We start from the raw sequence: 19,226 nt of genomic DNA, 5'->3' as shown, positions 1-19,226 counted from the left end.
TAATAAATAATTTCATATCCTTGACATTTATCTTATAATTTTTCATTTGATCATCGAATTATTTGCGTGAGTCATATTTGAATCTCAAAACCCTCCCATACCTTAAATTCATGCATCTACTATAACCATGTCAAATTTCAGTGCATATAAGCACAAACGGAAAAAAAATAAATTCAACATTGACCCCATTCACAAGGCCCTCTGTGCGGGGTCAACTAAATAAACATAATTTCCACTAATCGCTAAATCTTAAGTGAATTGAAAATTTACCTAAACCTAATAGCATCGAGAGAATTGAACTTGTGACCTATCAAAAGAAAATTAAGGTTCTTTGACAATAGGTACTCAGCTACTTGAGTTAACCCTTAGGGATAATTACATACCAAGATAAGGATAGTAAAAAAAAAAAAAAATCATCTCGTTGACATTTATGTTATAATTTTATCCTTTGATTATCTAATTCTTTGTGTAAGTCATACTTGAGTATCAAAATCATCCCATACTGTCAATGCATGCATTTACTATAACCATGTCAACTTTCAGTTCATACAAGAAAACATTGAATTTTTTTTAACATTGGCCCCATTCACCACCCCCTTTGTGTAGGGTCAATTAATTAAAGCATAATTTCCATTGATTTCTAAATGTTGGGTGAATTGAACATTTACCTGAACTCAATAGTGTCAAGAGTATTGAACCCATGACCTCTTATTAGGAAATTAAGGTGCTTTTACAATGGGTACTCAGCCAATTGAGCTAACCTCGAGGATAATTACATATCATGATAAGGACACTAAATATAATAAATAATTTCATATCCTTGACATTTATGTTATAATTTCATCGAATTATTTGTGAGTCATATTTGAGTCTTGAAACCCTCCCATATCATCAATGCTTGCATGTAATATAACCATGTCAAATTTCAGTGAATACAAGCACAAACTAACTAACTATATATATATATATATATATATATATATATATATATATATATATATATATATATATATATATATAGATATATATATATATATATAATTTCCATTGATTAGAGAATAATTTCCATTGATTTCTAAATGTTAAGTGAATTTAACATTTCTTGACCTCGAGAGAATCAAGAGAATTTAACATGTGACCTCTCAATACAAAATTAAGGTGCTTGGACAATGGGTACTCAAGTAATTGAGCTAACTCTTGAAGCTAAATACATACCATGATAAGGAAACTAAAAGATAATAAATAGATTCATCTCCTTGACATTTATGCATTTTCTAGTAGAGGTTCATCAAGAATATTATTATCATTTTCCTCATCCTTATAATTGACTAGTCAAGCAAATAAGTATTGGATCACTTCATTTGTCCCATCACCTTGAACTATGTTATTATTGTCATTTTCTTCCATAGGATCATTAACATGATCTTCAATCTTTGCTCCATGTTCTTTAGCTTGTACAACATCATTTCTATTACTACTTAGATCATTCAGACACCAGCTAGGGGGACATCTTGACTTTATAATTATAAACAATCATACAAAATTAATCTACACAACAAATATTATAATAATATAAAATGTTACAAATACAATTAATATAAACACAATAAATAATGAATGTATATCTTACCAAGTCGGGACAATATTCCTTTTATCCCCCTTCAATGTGCCCATGCTTCCTACAATTTCTTTTAGTTGTTTCTTTTAAAACACTTATGTGACGTAAGCCCCCACATTTAGTGCAAGGGAAATAACATCTCCACAATAAGATCTTATAACCTTTTAGAACCATTGTATTTATAGCAAAAATGTCACGCAGTCTCTTAAAATAAACATATTTATAAATTTACATATGTCGGAATTCCAACGATAGATGACCAAGTCAAAATTGACTAGTCAAAAATTGTCCCACCATTCCATTAATAGCTCAATAGATAGAAGTGATTGGTCAAAATGGGGATTTTTATTGGTATTGTGAAAAAAATAGGATATCATTGCCCTTAAGACGACATGGAGAATATCATCGTAATTATGACGATGTGGAGATATGTCATGATAATATCGACAAACACAGGTTAATTATGAAAAAAATAAAATAAAATGACATTAATTCTTATAATCTTTTACTGTACTATTAATTTTAGTCATATTTATGTACTATATCATCAAAATTTATTACTATATGTAGTATTGAATTCTCCTTAGTATTCCAAAGTGCACCCAAGCTTATCCAAAGAACAAGTGCATTACTTCTTGCTCGTTGATGGTCTTTTTACAATGCATTAGAAACCATATCTTGTTGAACTAATCAACTATCACAAAAAGGTAGTCATGTCCATTCCTAGTTGTTAGTAAGCCTCCCACAAAGTCCATGGAAATGATTTCCCAAGGACAAGTGGGTATAGGAAAGGGATGATATAGACTCTGTTTCTTATTACTAGGCTTTCTAGTACAAAATTTCATGCATACTCTTATGAACCTAACTATGTTTTCTTCCATCTTGGGCCAATACACATACCTGTAAGAGTTGGCTATGATCTTACCTAAATCAAAATGTCCAACAAGCTTGGAAGTGTGAGCCTTTCAAATTAGATATAGTTGTTTGCCTTTAGGAACACATAATTTATCTAGCCTATAGAGTAACCCATCCTCGAGATGGTAGTCAAATATGATATCACCATCATGCACATGACTCTAGCTCTAAAACTATGAAACACCTCCTTGAAGTCTTCATTCTATGAATATGCCTCTCTGTATATATAATGAGTGAATGGCTCCATGTGTGTAAGAGGCCCCAAAGCTATGATCTTTGATGTGGGCAACCTTGAAAGCATGTTAATTTTTTTTTTTTCCCTTGTAATTTATCACTAAATGAAATTATTGTAGAAATCCCATGCACTTGTAATGTTTGGTTTGTTGTAGCTTACTTTGGGCCTATAGGTACTGTAGTGACTAGTGATTTGTGTGGCTTGCTATCTCATTTCCCATCAAATAGAGTTTCCACTTCTTTACAACTTGCGCCAAGGCATAGAGCTCCTTGTTGTAGGTAGGGTAGTTCATAACTTCCCCATGAAGTACTTCAAAATGTTATCATACATGCATTCCTCTCTACACCAAGACCACTCCCACAACATACCCAATCACAGTTGTCTCCACTCATAGGGTTGTTGCAAGTTTGATAATTCCAGAATTGGTGCTTCAATTATCTTCTTCTTTAACCCCTCAAAGGCTCTCTACTGGCCCTTTCCCCACTAAAAACTCTTTCCACTCACTATTATGATATGGAGTGGTGTTGCTATTGCTAAAAATGAGGATATGAATTTCCTCAAGTATAGTGCTCCCTAACAAAATTCCTAACCTTAGAAACATTAGTAGGCATCGACCACTTCATATTGGCTTCCATATTTCCAGCATCTATTTCCATCTCTCCCCCACCTATCACATATCCCAAATACACCAGAGACTATTGTGTAAACTCGCACTTCTTGACATTTTCCAATAGTTGGTTATTCTTTAATGACTCTAGCACCTACATCAAAAGTGAGATGTGTCTCCCAAGTACCACTATATATCGATGCATCATCCTAATAGAACATAACAAATGAACCTATAAAAGGGTGCAATATATCATTCATTAACGTCATAAATATAGTTGGTGCATTGCATACGCCAAATGACATGAATAACCACTCATACAAACCTTTCTTGGTTTTGATCTTCTAGGTATCTTCTTCTCTTATACAAACCTGGTGATATCTTGACTTTAATTCTAGATTGGTGAAGCATTTGAATTGTTAAAATTAATCTAGTAGATCATATATCCTAGGTAGGGGGTACCTATACTTAAGCATAGTTTTGTTTAATGCCCTGTAATTGATACACATCCACCAACTCCCATCCTTCTTTGGCACAACGATGTTAGGTGATCCACATGGTGATATACTTGGTTGAATTACACATTTTTCTATTAGTAGTAGCAACTTCTTCTTCACTTCACTTACTTCTACATTGAACTTCTTGTACACCCCAATGTTTGGTGGATTCCAACAACCATTAGATCTCATGCTCCACCTCCCTCTTAGGTGATATCCCTTTAGGATCCTTGAACAAGCCCTTATATTCCTATAAAAACTCTTACGATTGTTGTTCCTATTCCTTAGTACTCCCCTCTAGGGATGACTATGCTCTAACTGAATCTTCTACATATTGATTTTCTCTTAAAAACAATAAAACACACTTCTTGATAGAATTAATCAAATTTTAGGCTTGGTTGGCACTTACCAACAAAATTTTAAACTTTCCCTAGTGCACATTAATGGTGAAATATTTTCCATCCTTAATGAGGTGGTATTGGTTACATCTCCACATGAATATTGGATCCCACATGTACATATAGGGAATTCAAATAACCGCTCCATACATCAAGGGGAACTACATTTAGTTCTACTTCATCGATAAATCAACATTGATAGAAAATATGATTTTTTACTCTTTAGTTACTTTTATTTTTTCATTTTCATTTACCCATTGAAATGGATATCGTATTGGATGATCACAAGATTATAATCCCAATTTGTTGACCAACTATTCTACAATGAGATTTTCACGTGATCCTTAGTTGAACAAAGCATCAATTTTTGCCTTCTTTAATTGTATCTTGATATGGATGATTCTAGTTATTTCCTTCTCTTACTTTTGTTGAAGGTTACTCAAATTCACCCCTTCTATATTTTTATATAGACAATCTTCTCATCCACATCTGATTTTATTTACACCTAGTTGGCTAAATCATTGGCAATGAGGGTTGTCTTCTTAGAATCTTTCATTTTGTACTTTAGGTTCATTTTTGGATACAAAATCCAACACTTCTCCTCTCTATGATCGTCAATGTTACAATGGTTGTTGGGATATATTCACTTTCATGTTGTGACTATTGTATTTTTTTATTTTCCCCCATTCTACTTCCTCTTCCCCTACTTGGAAACTTCATGGTGTTCCTTCTTCTTTGATCTAATTGTTTGTTATTTCTTATGACTGATGTTCTCTAAGTATTGTGCTGGTACCAAAGCCTTGTCCATGAGTATGGGTTTGAATGACATAATTTACTCCCACATATGGCTATTTAGACCCCCCAGATACTTTAGGAGTATATCTAGGCTCTTTAGGGAGATACTGAGAATTATGGTCATATTTCTAAATTATGTGGTCTACTCTTGTATACTCTTCCCCTGCTTCTGCCTCAAGTAATGCCACCAGATCCATTGGTCCTATACATACCCAATGGTGTAAAACTATGATTTTAGGAGAGTTTTGAAATCCTCCCACTTAGTCACTAAAGGATCTCCCTCCGACCTTAGGGTCTCTGCGTGGATTTCCCACCAAATCAAGGCACGACCCTCTAATTTCAACCAAGTAAAAAAAATCTTATGTTCTTCCTCTATACGACGAACACTAAAATAAATGTATAATCGTTGTAACCATTGATTTAAATTTAGAGAATATATCTCACCTTGATATCGCTTAATGTTGACCTTCACTTCCAACTTAAATATGGAGTATGAATTGTTCACGACACTTGAATTTGGTTCATCATTCTCAGTTTCTTTCTTAGATAACATCTCTTGTTCTTCCCGATCTTCTGATTTCCCCTCCATTCCAAACTTTGTATTAGAACCTCCATATTCTATGAATAATTTGAGCCTGTTGGTCAAGGATTCCATGAGGAGGTTCATGTTGGTTTATATCTATTATTTTTGCTTCCATCTGCACAAACCTCTCCTCTATGATATCTTGAAGGTTATTAACAAATTCATCAGCCATGGTTGGTATTTTATGACTTTCAACTTAATAGATCTAGATCCCCTACAAGTACCCATAATATACCTAAAGAAACTTGCTTTGATACCAATATGATCAATAAATTTTCGTGGATATTCCACTGGACAATTTGTCACAATATATCTCACAAATTTATATTGAAAATCCAAAATCTACTTTCCTTAGACTTTTGGATTTATTAAGTATTTTTTTTACACATGTAATATAGAAAATGAAGAATACATAGAAAAAACTAAAATACAACCTCTCACAACCATAATAGCACAAGACATGACCTGGGAAACCCTTGAGGGAGAAAATCAAGATGGAAGGTGAGGTTTCTCTGCTCTCTCTTTCTCTAAATGGAAATTGATGCAAGTACAAAGAAGTGATACATGTGGCCTATGGGCTACTATAGTTCACAAACCCTCTCTATTTTCTTTCTCCCTATCCACTCTCAGCTACTCTACTCATCTATAGAACAAAATGTACTTGAATAGAATGGAACCCCTTTCCCTCCTAGTGGCTTGATTATAACACAACTTGATAGACTACTAGTGGTTAAGTTTGACTCCTTCAAATTTTAACTAGAGTTATAATATCAACTCTTCTACAGTCTTTTTCATCATGATCACATGGTTAGCTCATTTTCCATGAATCATGGGGGCTGACATGGCATCCTCTTGAATCATGGTGGTCAAAATAGGAAGGTAAACTTCTAAGTGGCATAACTTTTCATATAGACTGATTGAGGCAATTCTTGCACTGTTGGAAAAGTATCTGCATGTAGAATAGATGTAGGAGGTTTGTTGCTTAAGCAAAAAAAATTACCCTAAAAAAATTATTGTTTGATTCCTCAAACTGCTTCCTAAAGGTTTCATACCCCAATTTACCAAAGTGGGACCCATCAGTATAAATGGTCCTATAAGTTGATTTGTCCACATTTTCCACTCTAAAAACTCAATATGGATGAAAAATGATATAACGATCCATTATAAATCGTCTTGTGATGTGATCCCTTGAACATATCTTTCTACAACTTTAATTAGACATTGTCTCCAACACTTAATGGATGTAATGTGTAATACATATCAGTAAATCCTCAAAACACATATTTTTATGATTATAAATAGACTTAATCTCAAATCTTGAATGGATGCAATGTGTGATACATATTAATGAATCCTCATTCTACTTCTATTGATGAGAATATGTATTCGATGTGCCAAAAAATTTAATGAATTCTTTGAATTAATTTTTCATCCTTATCACATTCCCTATTATGCTAAGGCATTTCCACAAAGCTTAAAAATCAATATTGAGTGGCATTAGTTTTTGAAAACATAAGCAAGTCTTCGATGGATCATGACCTCTATAATTGTGAATAGGTTTATAATAGTTATTCTACAAAAAAGGTAAGATTACATCCCATGTCTGGGTCTACACAAGGTTGTACATGAGGAGGATTTGAAGATGTGTCAGGTTTGTGACTTTAGTTTGCTCATTTATCTAAGTGTCGAATGCTAAATTTGTCGATTTTTGTTTCAAGATATGTGATTTATGCCTTGCTATAATTTTGGATCACGATGGGCATAGTCTTAGTCTCTAGTGCAGCTACGACAATACTCACAACTTATTCATCATTTTTTCCTCTACATAAGCCCTTATTCCTTACCATGTTGTTCATAATTGGAACCCACACTTGATTTTCAATGTTTCACTAATTAATATTTTTTTAATTAGAACCCTTCTATTTGTATTAATGTTGTAACAATTGTACAAGAATGCTTGACATATGCATAATCAAGAAAATCAAGACACCAAAAACTATGGATTGAACTCCTTTATCAACTAAGTATTAAGTTAACAATGCTTATTTCATAGCGAGATATGTGTACATCAATACCTATCCATTTTATCATCAACAATGGCAGTCAAAATAATTTGATTTCCATGCCACTACATGATGGTCAAGTTAGTGATCCAACACTTTGCGCAACATTACAAGATTGAATAGCTCCGATCCAAGAAGGAAATTTATGTTACCAAGAAATACACATATGATCCGAATTTAAATAGGAACGCAATAAAATATAGAGATAACCATAAAGAAAGATATGCAGCGTAAATAATACTTCATTTCATTAATGGAAAATACTGAAATATGCTTACAAATAGAAATAGAAATAACCCAGCTAGGGCGATGGTAGCTTATCTATGAGAAGAGATGTGTCGGCTACATGCCTCTGAACTGTTCCGAACTGTGTTTACAATGAGGCTCGAAGGCCTATTTATTATTGAGAAACAATGGAAAACCCTTCACATTCCAAAACCTAACCCTAGAAGATGAAACGCCAAATTGTGGGCCCCGTTTTGGGGTGAGTTGGACAGCCAACTTCCCGGGGTCGCGAATTGGTCGTGTTATGTCCGTTTGACGCGCATGATAGCCCGTTGGAAAGATCTCTCCGAGGACTACGATGGAAAAGATGATTTTTTATTAGAAAAATCGCTGGCTGGTAGATTTCCCAAAAAACATCGTTTAGGGCCTCAAAACGGCTCCGGAAGTTCAGGACCCGAAAAACTGCTAAAAATATTAAGTTGCGCTACAATTAAGGAAACTAAAAATGCTGAGAGAAACAATGGTGGGGGTCCAGGTGGACTTGGCAGGTGGTCACCAAGATCCACCTGGATCAACATACCATTACAATATTTACCCCTAAAAGGATAAATTAAGGTGTGATATTGCATTAATGGAGATATCTGACATTTTGTTCAATAATCCTTACTTGTGGGAGTGATATGCACTTTATGAGTTGATACCTCATAGCAGCATCCTTCAACACAAGGAAAATGGACTCTAAAACTCTATATTTTGCATTGTTTTGTAATGTTTGATTACCTTTCCATCTTGGCCCCAACTTAAAACATACTTTATACTTCAAATTTCTCTACATTAGTTGATTGCCTTGCCATCTTGGCCCTAAAAAAAACATGCTTAAATGTTTCAGTCCTATTTCATGATTTTAGTTCCTATATTAAAGTTTCTAATACTCTTTCTATATCAATTTCTTATAACCCTTGTCTCAATCATTATTTCTATCACCCATCAACCAAGCCTTTGCACAAATAACCTATCAAATGCTCTCTCCTTAAAGCTTAGACTCTTGGCCTATTGTGGGAGTAAGGATAATATAATATCAATATCCTTTTCCCTCTTTTCATTTTTCCTTTTTTGGGTTATGGGGGGGGGCATGTCTCTTTTTCTTCAAAGATAAAGCCACTTTGCACCCTTACTCATTTTGTTGAGAATATTAATGAACACTCAACACTTTTAGTAACATTTAAAACATGAAAAGCCTATCCACTTTCTTCTTCCCTCACTTTCACAGCCACACCCAAGAACCATAACTACTTGTGTAACTATAGTTCGCACAGGTCAACTAGTATATATCCATAATGTCTACTTGAAATTCCTGTATCTTGACTAATTCTCAATCAAAATAAATTTAATCTTAGTTATGATTAAAAGATAATCACTTTTTCTCCTCCTGATGTGTGCATCCTTACAAGGATTGCACTGGCATTTCTACAAACATGGGATAATGGATATAATGTTGCTTACATATTTTTCTCTTGTGAATAGATTTTCCTTGCAATTGTATCATGAGAGGAGGTAATGCTCACCCATTTATAAGAGTTGTGGACCACAAAAACTCCATGTTCATGTTGAAGATGGTGTAAGATTTACTTTGGACTAGTTTGGTTAACCTCATTATTATATTTGGATTTAGTTGAGGCTGACTTAGTCAATGTAGGCTCAAAACCCCTATTTGGGAAAGCACATTATCCATTGAATTATGTATATGCACACAACCCTCATTTATAATATCACATATATTGTAATCATTCTTTCATTCTTTATAATAGTGATTTAGCATATGGGCACCACTTAGCGTTGCACTCTCTAGAACTTATTCATTTCTTTTTTTATTTTTTACTTTGGAGTGAAAGCACGAGAAACCTTAGAGTACTTCCCCACATTTTGTGGATGGTAAACAGGGTAAACTATTGGCCCTGACTATAGGGCTTCTCCCCAAGGGAATCGAAGATAGTCGAATCTATGATCAACAACTAACAAAAATATCAAAGAACTTTACATATAACTCTAGACCAATTGAACTAACCCTTGAGGCTACTTAGTCATTTCTTTATGTAGAAAAAATTCTTTGATATTTTCTCTCTTGAGGATTACACCTCATTTTGCGCCCTTGTTTTATTTATTTTTTTCTTTTTTAAAATAGAAAATTAGATTGTGTTCATTAGTTTTGTTTATATCATTTCTACCTCTTATGAATCTCAATACGATATTAAAGTAGGTGTGAACCTCACTTACTTAATTGAGCCCATATTCTTTCATATTATTGACATGATCCTTCCCTTCACAAGGTAATTGATGTTCAAGATGTTATATTTCATGAAGTTCTTTTCATGATATGGAAAGATCTTCTCTAATACTTTTAAAATTATTCTCAATATATTTTACTAGATCTTTATCTTTATGATATTGGTTCATTCTAGATGCGCTACATTCAACAAATTCATTCTCAAGGACAACTTGAGTTGATCTTTATGGATGTAGTAGACCATGTTACGATGGACCTTTCTTCTATATTATGGTGTTACTCTAATAGTGGTTGGGAGATTAGCTATCAACGAATTGTCCAAATCTTATCCTAGAGAAGGTTATTTTGGCCTACTCCACTAGATATGGTAGCTCCATTTTGAAGGATATTGTGTGACAATTTTTGTAGCCCCAATAGACCAACTTGGTAACATCTTCAAAAATCCTCTATTAGAGAGTCCCATTATCACTAGTTTGGGGAATCATTGTTATATACCTAGGGGGGATAATCTGGGGTACCAAGGGAGGTACCCAAGGTAATAATGTAATAATGGAATGGGCCATAGTAATAAATAAGGTGGTTAACCCATGTCATGTAAGGGACCACAAGTAGTTAATAATAATGTAATGGGCCCATGGTATTAGTTTGATGGTATGAGGGAACCATGGTAATGATCCATGGTATTGTATGTATGAGGCCTATATAGAGGCTAGAGAATCCACATGGGAGGATAGTCAAGGATTACTGTATGAACAGGCATATGGCTTGTGGAGTGTTCTCCTTCCTTAAGGAGTGAATGTATGGTGTTGCCCTACCTTAAGGGCTGATCAATAAAGAAGCATTTCTATATATTTTTATCTTGTTATTCTTGGGTTATTTCTATTATCATAATATCTTTGGGTTAGATCTATAACAAGTGGTATCAGAGCTATTTCATATCAGATCTATAATATTTCTGGGTTAGATCTACAACAAGTGGTATGAGAGCTACAACAAGTGGTATCAGAGCACTTTCTTGGGTTTCATACAATTATTTCGGGGTTTATTTGCATTATCTTATATTTTCATATCATATCTATACTATTTCTTGGGTTAGATATACAACAAGTGGTATCAGAGCACTTTCTTGGGCACAAAAGTGGAGAATTTTTTTTTTGCAAGATTTCGGGGACAACAAGTTTGCAGATCAGATCTGTATGTTTTGGTGAAAAATATGCAAAATCTAATTGCAGATCTGTATTCTTTGTGAAAAATAGCCGATTTAAAAAAAAATCGGTTGAATCGGAGTCCGGATGAAGGAGATATCGTTGATCTAAAAATTAGTGGGGTTGCAGACAATTTTTCAGGGCAGCGAGTTTGCGGCGCAGATCTGGACGTCCTGGTGCACAATCTGCAAAATATAATTGTAGATCTGGAATATTTGTGAAAAGATACCTAATTTCAAAAAAAAAATCAGTGGAATCGGAGTCCGGATGAGGGAGATATCGCTGATTTAAAATCAGCTCTTTTTGCAGAAATTTTAGTGACAGCGGGAGAGTTGCAGTGCAGATCTGAAATTTTAAGTGCCGGGATGAAGATTTCTATCACATGGATAGATGCATAATGATTGTTCCATTTCTGAAAACAGGTCATAATAGGGATTCTGAGCAATATTGACGAAACTGTGACAATTTCAAATTTTCGCCAAGTGAATTTTTCTCAAACCCTCTTCATGGAGATGCTATATTTTACAGGGAAATATGATGGTCCTACTATTGAAGAATTCATACAGAGATACAAGTCCATACATGGGAGATATTGGAAGATTTCAATGAAGCTTAATATGAGAGATGAGGCTGAAAAATGGTGGTTATCACTTGACCACAAGCAGTTGACCAAACTTTCAGATGTAGAATTTGAAAAAGTCTTTTTGGACAAATGGTCTCGAGCTAAAAAAAGGAGAATGAGACAAATAAGGAGTTAATTGCTACGGGTGTCTCCTTATTGCAGGTTCATGGATTCATCCAAAAGGAGAAGATCGTTGTGTCTATAAATCCTAGTTGTAAGCATAATTTATCAATGTTAATTTGGCAAAAAAATTGCAAGTTCCAACAAAACACATTGAAAATATACAGGTTGATAATGAGGATGTTCAAGTTTATAAAGATTTGAAGCTTTCTATAGATAAGTATGTGTTGCATTGTGACTTTTATACTTCAGATATGGATAACATGGATGTTATTTTGGGATATCCTTAGATGGAATCTGTTGGTACGGTCAATATTAATGTGCAAAAGAAATTCCCGAAGCTCTGGTATAAAAAGAAGAAAATTACATTACAGGATATTTCCATCAATAAACAGGTAGAGTCCACGGAGGTTGACGCAGAAGATATTCCAGGGACTGACATATCAGATGATGAGCAGTTGATGGTCGACAATCAAACACAAACAGAGGCTGAAGCCGAAAAGGTAACAGGTGCTGACACATATGATGAGGGTTCAATGGTTGAGTCATATTGGAAAAGAAGACACCACAACAGGCACCACAGTAGGGTGAATTAAAGAAAAATGCATCGTGGGTTAAAACTTCAACATATCATCACCCACATCACCCCGCAAGACAACCATCAAGATGGAAACCAAGTAGTCACAATGACAACAACCCCCATATGACGGATAGCGAGGAGAGAAGATCCACCTACTACACATCAACACAGAAGAGCTGCCACGGTCAACTTCCATCTCAAGCGAGCGAGGCATCAGCGAGATTGAGGGTTCACCTTTCTCTTGGATGGCTAGATGCACGTGCATGGTATCAGTGGACTACTCTTTTGAGTAGATCTTATTATTTGTGTTCTTCCCATGTTTCGGGGACAAAACATGCTTAGGGGGGTGGAATGTTATATACCTAGGGGGGATAATATGGGGTACCAAGGGAGGTACCCAAGGTAATAATGTAATAATGGGATGGGCCATAGTAATAAATAAGGTGGTTAACTCATGTCATGTAAGGGACCACAAGTAGTTAATAATAATGTAATGGGCCCATGGTATTAGTTTGATGGTATGAGGGAACCATGGTAATGATCCATGGTATTGTATGTATGAGGCCTATATAGAGGCTAGAGACTCCACATGGGAGGATAGTCAAGGATTATTGTATGAACATGCATATGGCTTGTGGATTGTTCTCTTCCTTAAGGAGTGAATGTATGTTGTTGCCCTACCTTAAGGGTTGATCAATAAAGAAGCATTTCTATATATTTCTATCTTGTTATTCTTGGGTTATTTCTATTATCATAATATCTTTGGGTTAGATCTATAACAAGTGGTATCGAAGCTATTTCATATCAGATCTATAATATTTCTGGGTTAGATCTACAACAATCATATTGGTGTGGCGAATATGGAATTTAGGGGACATTAAATGCAGTGACTTCTCTATTTGGCCCATGTTAAATTCTATGGAGGGTTTTGTATCCTGTGATGTAATGTCTTCCCTTTGTAGTATCCTATTTAAAATAAGGGGGATGTTAAATACAAAGGTTATATATATATATATATATATATATATATATATATATATATATATATATATATATATATTTATTATTATTATTTTTTTTTTTTTTTTTTTTTGAGCTAGGTATTTATAAAGCTACTCCCATTCTTAGTTAAGGCCAACCTTATATTGATCACAATTGACCCTATACTGAGTTAGATATTTATAAACCAACTCTCTTTTGTATTTTGGCCACCACCAACCATATATTGAGTTGTATACTCCTACATACCATTTTAATTATGGCCATAATTAATCTTATATTGAGTTGGACGTGTATACACCCACTCTCATTTATACTAAGCATTTTTGTCTATATCTTTTTGTTCAATGTAAGGGGATGTACGAAAAATGACATAAGTTTTGACCTCATTACTATATTTAGGTTTGGTTATTATCAACCCAGTCAATGGGGATGCAAACCCTTATTAGGGAAAGCTTTCTCTCTATATATTAGTTAGAGTTACATATGTTGCGATAGTTGTTTCATTCTTTATAAAAGTGAATTAGCTTACAAACACCATAAAGTGTTACACTTTTTGATGTTTGATTATTTTTGTTCCTAGCATACTTTCCTTAAATTAATTTTCTCTTTCAAATTATGTCATATAATTGTTCTTACTTTTTTTAGTTACATAAATAATTTTTGGATCCTTGCTTGATTTCAAGATTTGATTATAATTTTATTATTTTTCTTATAATCTAGCATAATGGAATGCAATGTCACTATTGGGATTGATAAAACATTCTTTAAAATCAAAGCTACACAACTAACCTTCACAAAATCCTTGGTTCTAGCCACTATTCCAAACTATTGTGTTAATGATCTATTGATATGTGTTGTTATAAGCTATAAGATATGATTATCAATTCCTTTTCCTTTTATCTAGTTTGTTGTGTTTTGTTGTTTTTTTATTGTTGTTGGTGTTGTTCTTTTTTAGGAGAATCAATAGACCTATGAATCTCACCTAGGAGACCCATGATAGGGTTATTGGGATTGTCACTATACTCGAGCCTAACACAACAGTCCACATACTCTTGAGCCTAACACAAAAATCCACGTGCCCGGTTAGACATGTGATTTGAGTTTCAAACTTGGACAGGGCCCCTATATTAATTGGCAAGTGCCTTCACTTAGGACGTCCACTGCTCAACCTAATCAAATAAACTCCTTCTAACTAGTTTGTTAAATTCTAAACTAAAACATCAAATTAAACTACTTTCTAAAATATCAATCAAACTAACCTCAAACAAAACCATTTAGCCTATTAAGATGCCTAATTGTAATTCACAATAATCATTATGGTAAATTGACCTTAACAAGAAAACAAAAATGACACAACAATGAAAGGGCATTGCTTATGTATGCCCACAGTGAGTAATAGAATTAAATTTCAAGAAAAATTATTATAAATATAAGGTTATATAGTGTATGCTCAACACTTATTTTTGCCATTTACACTGTAGGTGGATTCAATTATTGTCTATTTTTTTGCAGAGAAAATTCACTTTTAATGAAAAATGTCAAAATATAAAATAATGATACTTGAAATGCTATAACATAAGAATTTAAGTTTTCAATTAATTGCATAATCTAGACATTTTTTTTAATTATTATTATTATTTTAAACCATATATATGATATGAAAATTGTTGACATTACAATAATTTGATTAACATTAATATTTTATTGATGAATTATATTGTCTTTATTAAAAAAAATCTATTAATATATTTTTAAATGCATTTCAATATTATTTTCAATTGCTCATTCTCTTCACACACACACATATTTTCTAAAGTTAATATTAAAATAAATGACTTAACATGAATATTAAAATTGTTAGTTATAACTGAAATATGAAAATATAAATAATATCAAAGTAATTTTAAAAACTGATATAAAATTGTGATATTTCATATGGATATGAAAACATGTTTTTTTAACTGAAAATAAAAGTGAAATATTGTTACCACAAAGATTATAATTTAAATATTATTTTTCAAAAATAGCAGTGATTTGAAATTATAGTCTATACATTGCTCTCTATTTAATTGCTCTCATACATTGCTCTCTATTTAAGCCTTTGTCATGGTCTCATAATATAATTTGTTAATATTATAATTTAAATATTATTTTTCAAAAATAGCAGTTATTTGAAATTATAGTGTCTACATTGCTTTCTATTTAAGCCTTTGTCATGGTCTGCATTTTCATCTGGTTGATGACCCTCTTCATCTGGTTGATAAACTACTCAACAAAAATAAATAAAAATATATCATGTAATTTCTATCAAGACAAACTTTTCGTAATTCATTATGAATCACATAAACTTGAATTGCGAAAATATTTTATACTTGAATTGAGAAAATATTTTATTTTATTTTAAAAAACAAGTGTAAACCTATAAACATTACACATTGCCATCTAAACTCAATAACAAAAAAAAATCATTACAACATCTGTACATTGGCAGATACCCGAAGACCTCTATGCCTTCTTGTCTTTCACAAGGCCTTCTATGGAGCCAGCAGCCATTATGATGGTGAAAAGAAGTGAAATGAGACTGAATATTTGGATAATGTTCCACTTAAGTTTCCATCTTGGGATTTTATTATGTGCAATGTGCATTTCTACCGGAAAGTAGACGATCAATGGCCAGAAATTCAGAGCACCCAAAATTCCCAGCACGTCGTTGAAAAGTGGGAATAAGATGGCAATACCAGTGGTGGACACCACAAATACAGTTCTCCAGCACAGCCTCAGCAGATTGACTCTGCACAACCCCCATAAGGGAATGCGTATGGGAATTCCCTTGTTAACGAATTTACTGTGTGGCCAAATATGAGAAAACCATTCTTCAACGCAAGCGAAGATTGGCTGACAAAACACCTGCAAGGGTGTCATGAAATGATTTGCAATAAAGTTTCTATGGGTAACAGAGATACTAGAGTTGAAATCCAGCAGAACTAAAAAATAATAAAGGGTGAGAAAATTCTTACTTGGTAGGCTGCAACTAGGTGAACAACAACGCATACATTAGCAAAGTCAACAAGCCAGTAAGGCTCGTAGAATCCAAATCCTGTCAATAAGTTTCCAGGTGTATTTTCCCCAAAAGCTGCGTAACCCAGAAAACCACATAGCATATAGAAGACAGTTGTTACGCTCAGTGAGAACAAATGTGCTTTCTTCATAGTTATATTCTCTGGGGGAGTTGACTTGAGAGTATCCTGCATAGTTGTAAATTATAGGAAAACCTTATTCATGTAACTTTTTGCTGTCCAAAGGATTCAAATATACAAAAGAACCAAAAGACTGAGTTATACCTGAATTTCAAGGACAAGGGAAGTATATGGAAATGCAAATGCTATGTTACCAAGACCTTGGAGCATCCTCCAAACTTTTTGGGCTTGAGTAATTGAGGTGCCGGCTGTGATTCCACTAATATTTCCTTTAAGCCTTCCATTTCCTGCAATTTCCCAGAGGTTTGAACCCATAAATTTCAACACGCCAGAAAGCACATACACTACCTAAATAATATGTGCATGTTCAATATAATAAGTGAATAAAATGAGGACCATGGTAACTAAGATTAGATGTTGAAATTCAATGCCTGGACATATATTCTGTAAGCCACCAACCGGGGCAATGGTTGAAGCCCTGAAAACAATAGAAGAGAGTACGATAAAACAATACCAATAACTTTAGCCAGGCCAAGGCCAAATCCTATCGTTGAATATGTAAAGGACATGGTTGCTGCAAGTATTGAAAGGCCCCATAGCTTATGAAAGTTTGGTATTTGGCACAGTATAACTTCTATAATTCCAAAGAGAATCATATAGATGCGATCTGGAAAATGACATGCTGAGGCATGTCCAGTCTCGTGGTAACAATTTGACCGCCTGATTGCTCTGTAATGTTACATAAATTTCAGTCAGTAGGGTCTATAAGCACTGATAGCTTTACAAACTTGCAAGACTACAAACTTGCAACACAATTAACTTGAAGGCCTAATTTTAAAAATAGGCAGAAACCTACATATAGGAAATTCCCTGCAGAGCAGGGGATTGGGCAGTGAGAATAAATTGAAGTGGTTTGTTTAGACCAAATACTATTATTGTTTTAAAGCTCTTTCAACGGGAACTGACCTGATGCAGGTTGCAGTAGTGATTACGTAAGCAACACAGATTCCATAGAAATAGGCATATTGAACTAGTCCACATAGCCATGCTCTTCTTGCACCTGAAAAGACAGAGCATTAATGTGTTCAAAGGTATGTGCATGGCGTTCTCTACGGAGGCAACAATTTTGGAAAACAAATTTATTGTCAGCCATTTTTTTCAAAAAAATCTGATGGTTGGAGTGTTTGAATGGCTTTTTATGGTGGAAATGGATTCAGCACCATCAACACCATCACTCTGCAATACCCAAAATCCAAAAGCTTAATAGCTGTAACCTAGATTTCCAAAAATTCCAACCAGATTTTATTAAAATCCTGCCAAAATTTCTATTATTTTTCAAACAAGATTGTAACCTCAGTTAGACCTTTATTAATAATAAATTGCAAAAAAACTGCAAATTTTTAAAAATGAGCAAACAATTATCAGCAAAATAACAATAAAATATATCAACATCTCATTAATGCAAAGTGAAATTGCATGTATGTTAAGATATCTAAAACTGAAGTATATACAGAGACATTGTAATCAATCTAAAAGTTGACTGATAGAGCACCAAGATTGACTCGTACGGCACTCCTGTAAGAGGTGTTTCTGTGAGACCCAGAGACTGGATCTGGGAACCTGTAACAATCGGAGATCAAGAAAGTGGAATACAACGTGACAAGAGCAAAGGCAGCCATGGCCACAGGCCCTGCAATCCATCCCAATTGGGCAACAGCCCATGCCAACGACAACACTCCTGCCCCTATGATGGTTGTGATGATATGAGCCACTGCTGTCCAATATGTGCCTGTTCATTCCAATCTCATCCACAACTTCAAAACTCAGTCGTAAAAAAAACTGAAACATCCTTATGAAAAAGCCATTAAAGAGAAGTGTGATAGAATGGTTAAATTTAAAAACGAGCATACCATACCAGTTCGGAAATTAGCTTTTGAGCCATTGGATTCCATTGCTGTGGGAGAGCTTGAAAGACTAAAAATGACTTACTATTTTAATTACACCGTTGGTGTTTTTAAAAGCAGTTGCTCCGAGAATAAAGCCTCTAAAAGCATGCCACTTGTCTGTTCATTTATTGCAATGGCGGTCTGTTCACTGCAGCGGGCTTTCTTTTTAACACGGCAAGGCCGATGAAATAAGATAACACGTATTTTTTATTTAATCATTTTATTGTCGTGTGCCCACCAGCGTGGAGTTCCACTCCAAGTTTGCTATTTGAGGATAAGTCGGCCACAAAGGAAACAGCTCTTAATTTAAATTAGTTTAAAAAATTATTTTAAA

The 19,226-nt window shown here is 34.0% G+C and overlaps 1 protein-coding gene across 2 annotated transcripts; it reads right to left on the bottom strand.

Moving 5' to 3' along the window:
- Positions 1-16,247: 16,247 nt before the first annotated feature.
- On the bottom strand, positions 16,248-18,943 carry LOC149170167 (amino acid permease 3-like). Of its 2 annotated transcripts, none has more exons than XM_089427259.1 (7): positions 18,862-18,943; positions 18,499-18,735; positions 17,913-18,006; positions 17,461-17,675; positions 17,091-17,233; positions 16,767-16,994; positions 16,248-16,656 (listed from the first exon to the last, which is right to left on the bottom strand). In XM_089427259.1, exons 1-7 carry the CDS (start codon positions 18,896-18,898, stop codon positions 16,255-16,257), a joined length of 1,356 nt encoding a protein of 451 aa, XP_089283385.1. In that variant the 5' UTR covers positions 18,899-18,943; the 3' UTR covers positions 16,248-16,254. The 2 variants fall into 2 exon arrangements, with proteins under 2 accessions (XP_089283385.1, XP_089283386.1); XM_089427260.1 differs by having other exon boundaries at positions 18,515-18,735.
- Between the last annotated feature and the right edge of the window lie 283 nt (positions 18,944-19,226).

Source organism: Pinus tabuliformis, chromosome 4_2, assembly GCF_031772625.1.
Source record: "Pinus tabuliformis cultivar Carrire ecotype Pingquan chromosome 4_2, CPIR1, whole genome shotgun sequence".
In the NCBI taxonomy this organism is placed as follows: domain Eukaryota; kingdom Viridiplantae; phylum Streptophyta; class Pinopsida; order Pinales; family Pinaceae; genus Pinus; species Pinus tabuliformis.
Note: the sequence above shows the minus strand (reverse complement) of the source record. Positions and strands in the feature narration are given on the sequence as shown.

Excerpts from the sequence above, each read along its gene's own strand:
- LOC149170167 (XM_089427259.1), bottom strand. The coding sequence starts at position 18,898 with ATGGAATCCAATGGCTCAAAAGCTAATTTCCGAACTG. Across the intron at positions 17,676-17,912 it reads ACTACTGCAACCTGCATCAG|AGCAATCAGGCGGTCAAATT; the intron begins GTCAGTTCCCGT and ends GTAACATTACAG. Across the intron at positions 16,995-17,090 it reads CCCTTGTCCTTGAAATTCAG|GATACTCTCAAGTCAACTCC; the intron begins GTATAACTCAGT and ends ACAACTATGCAG.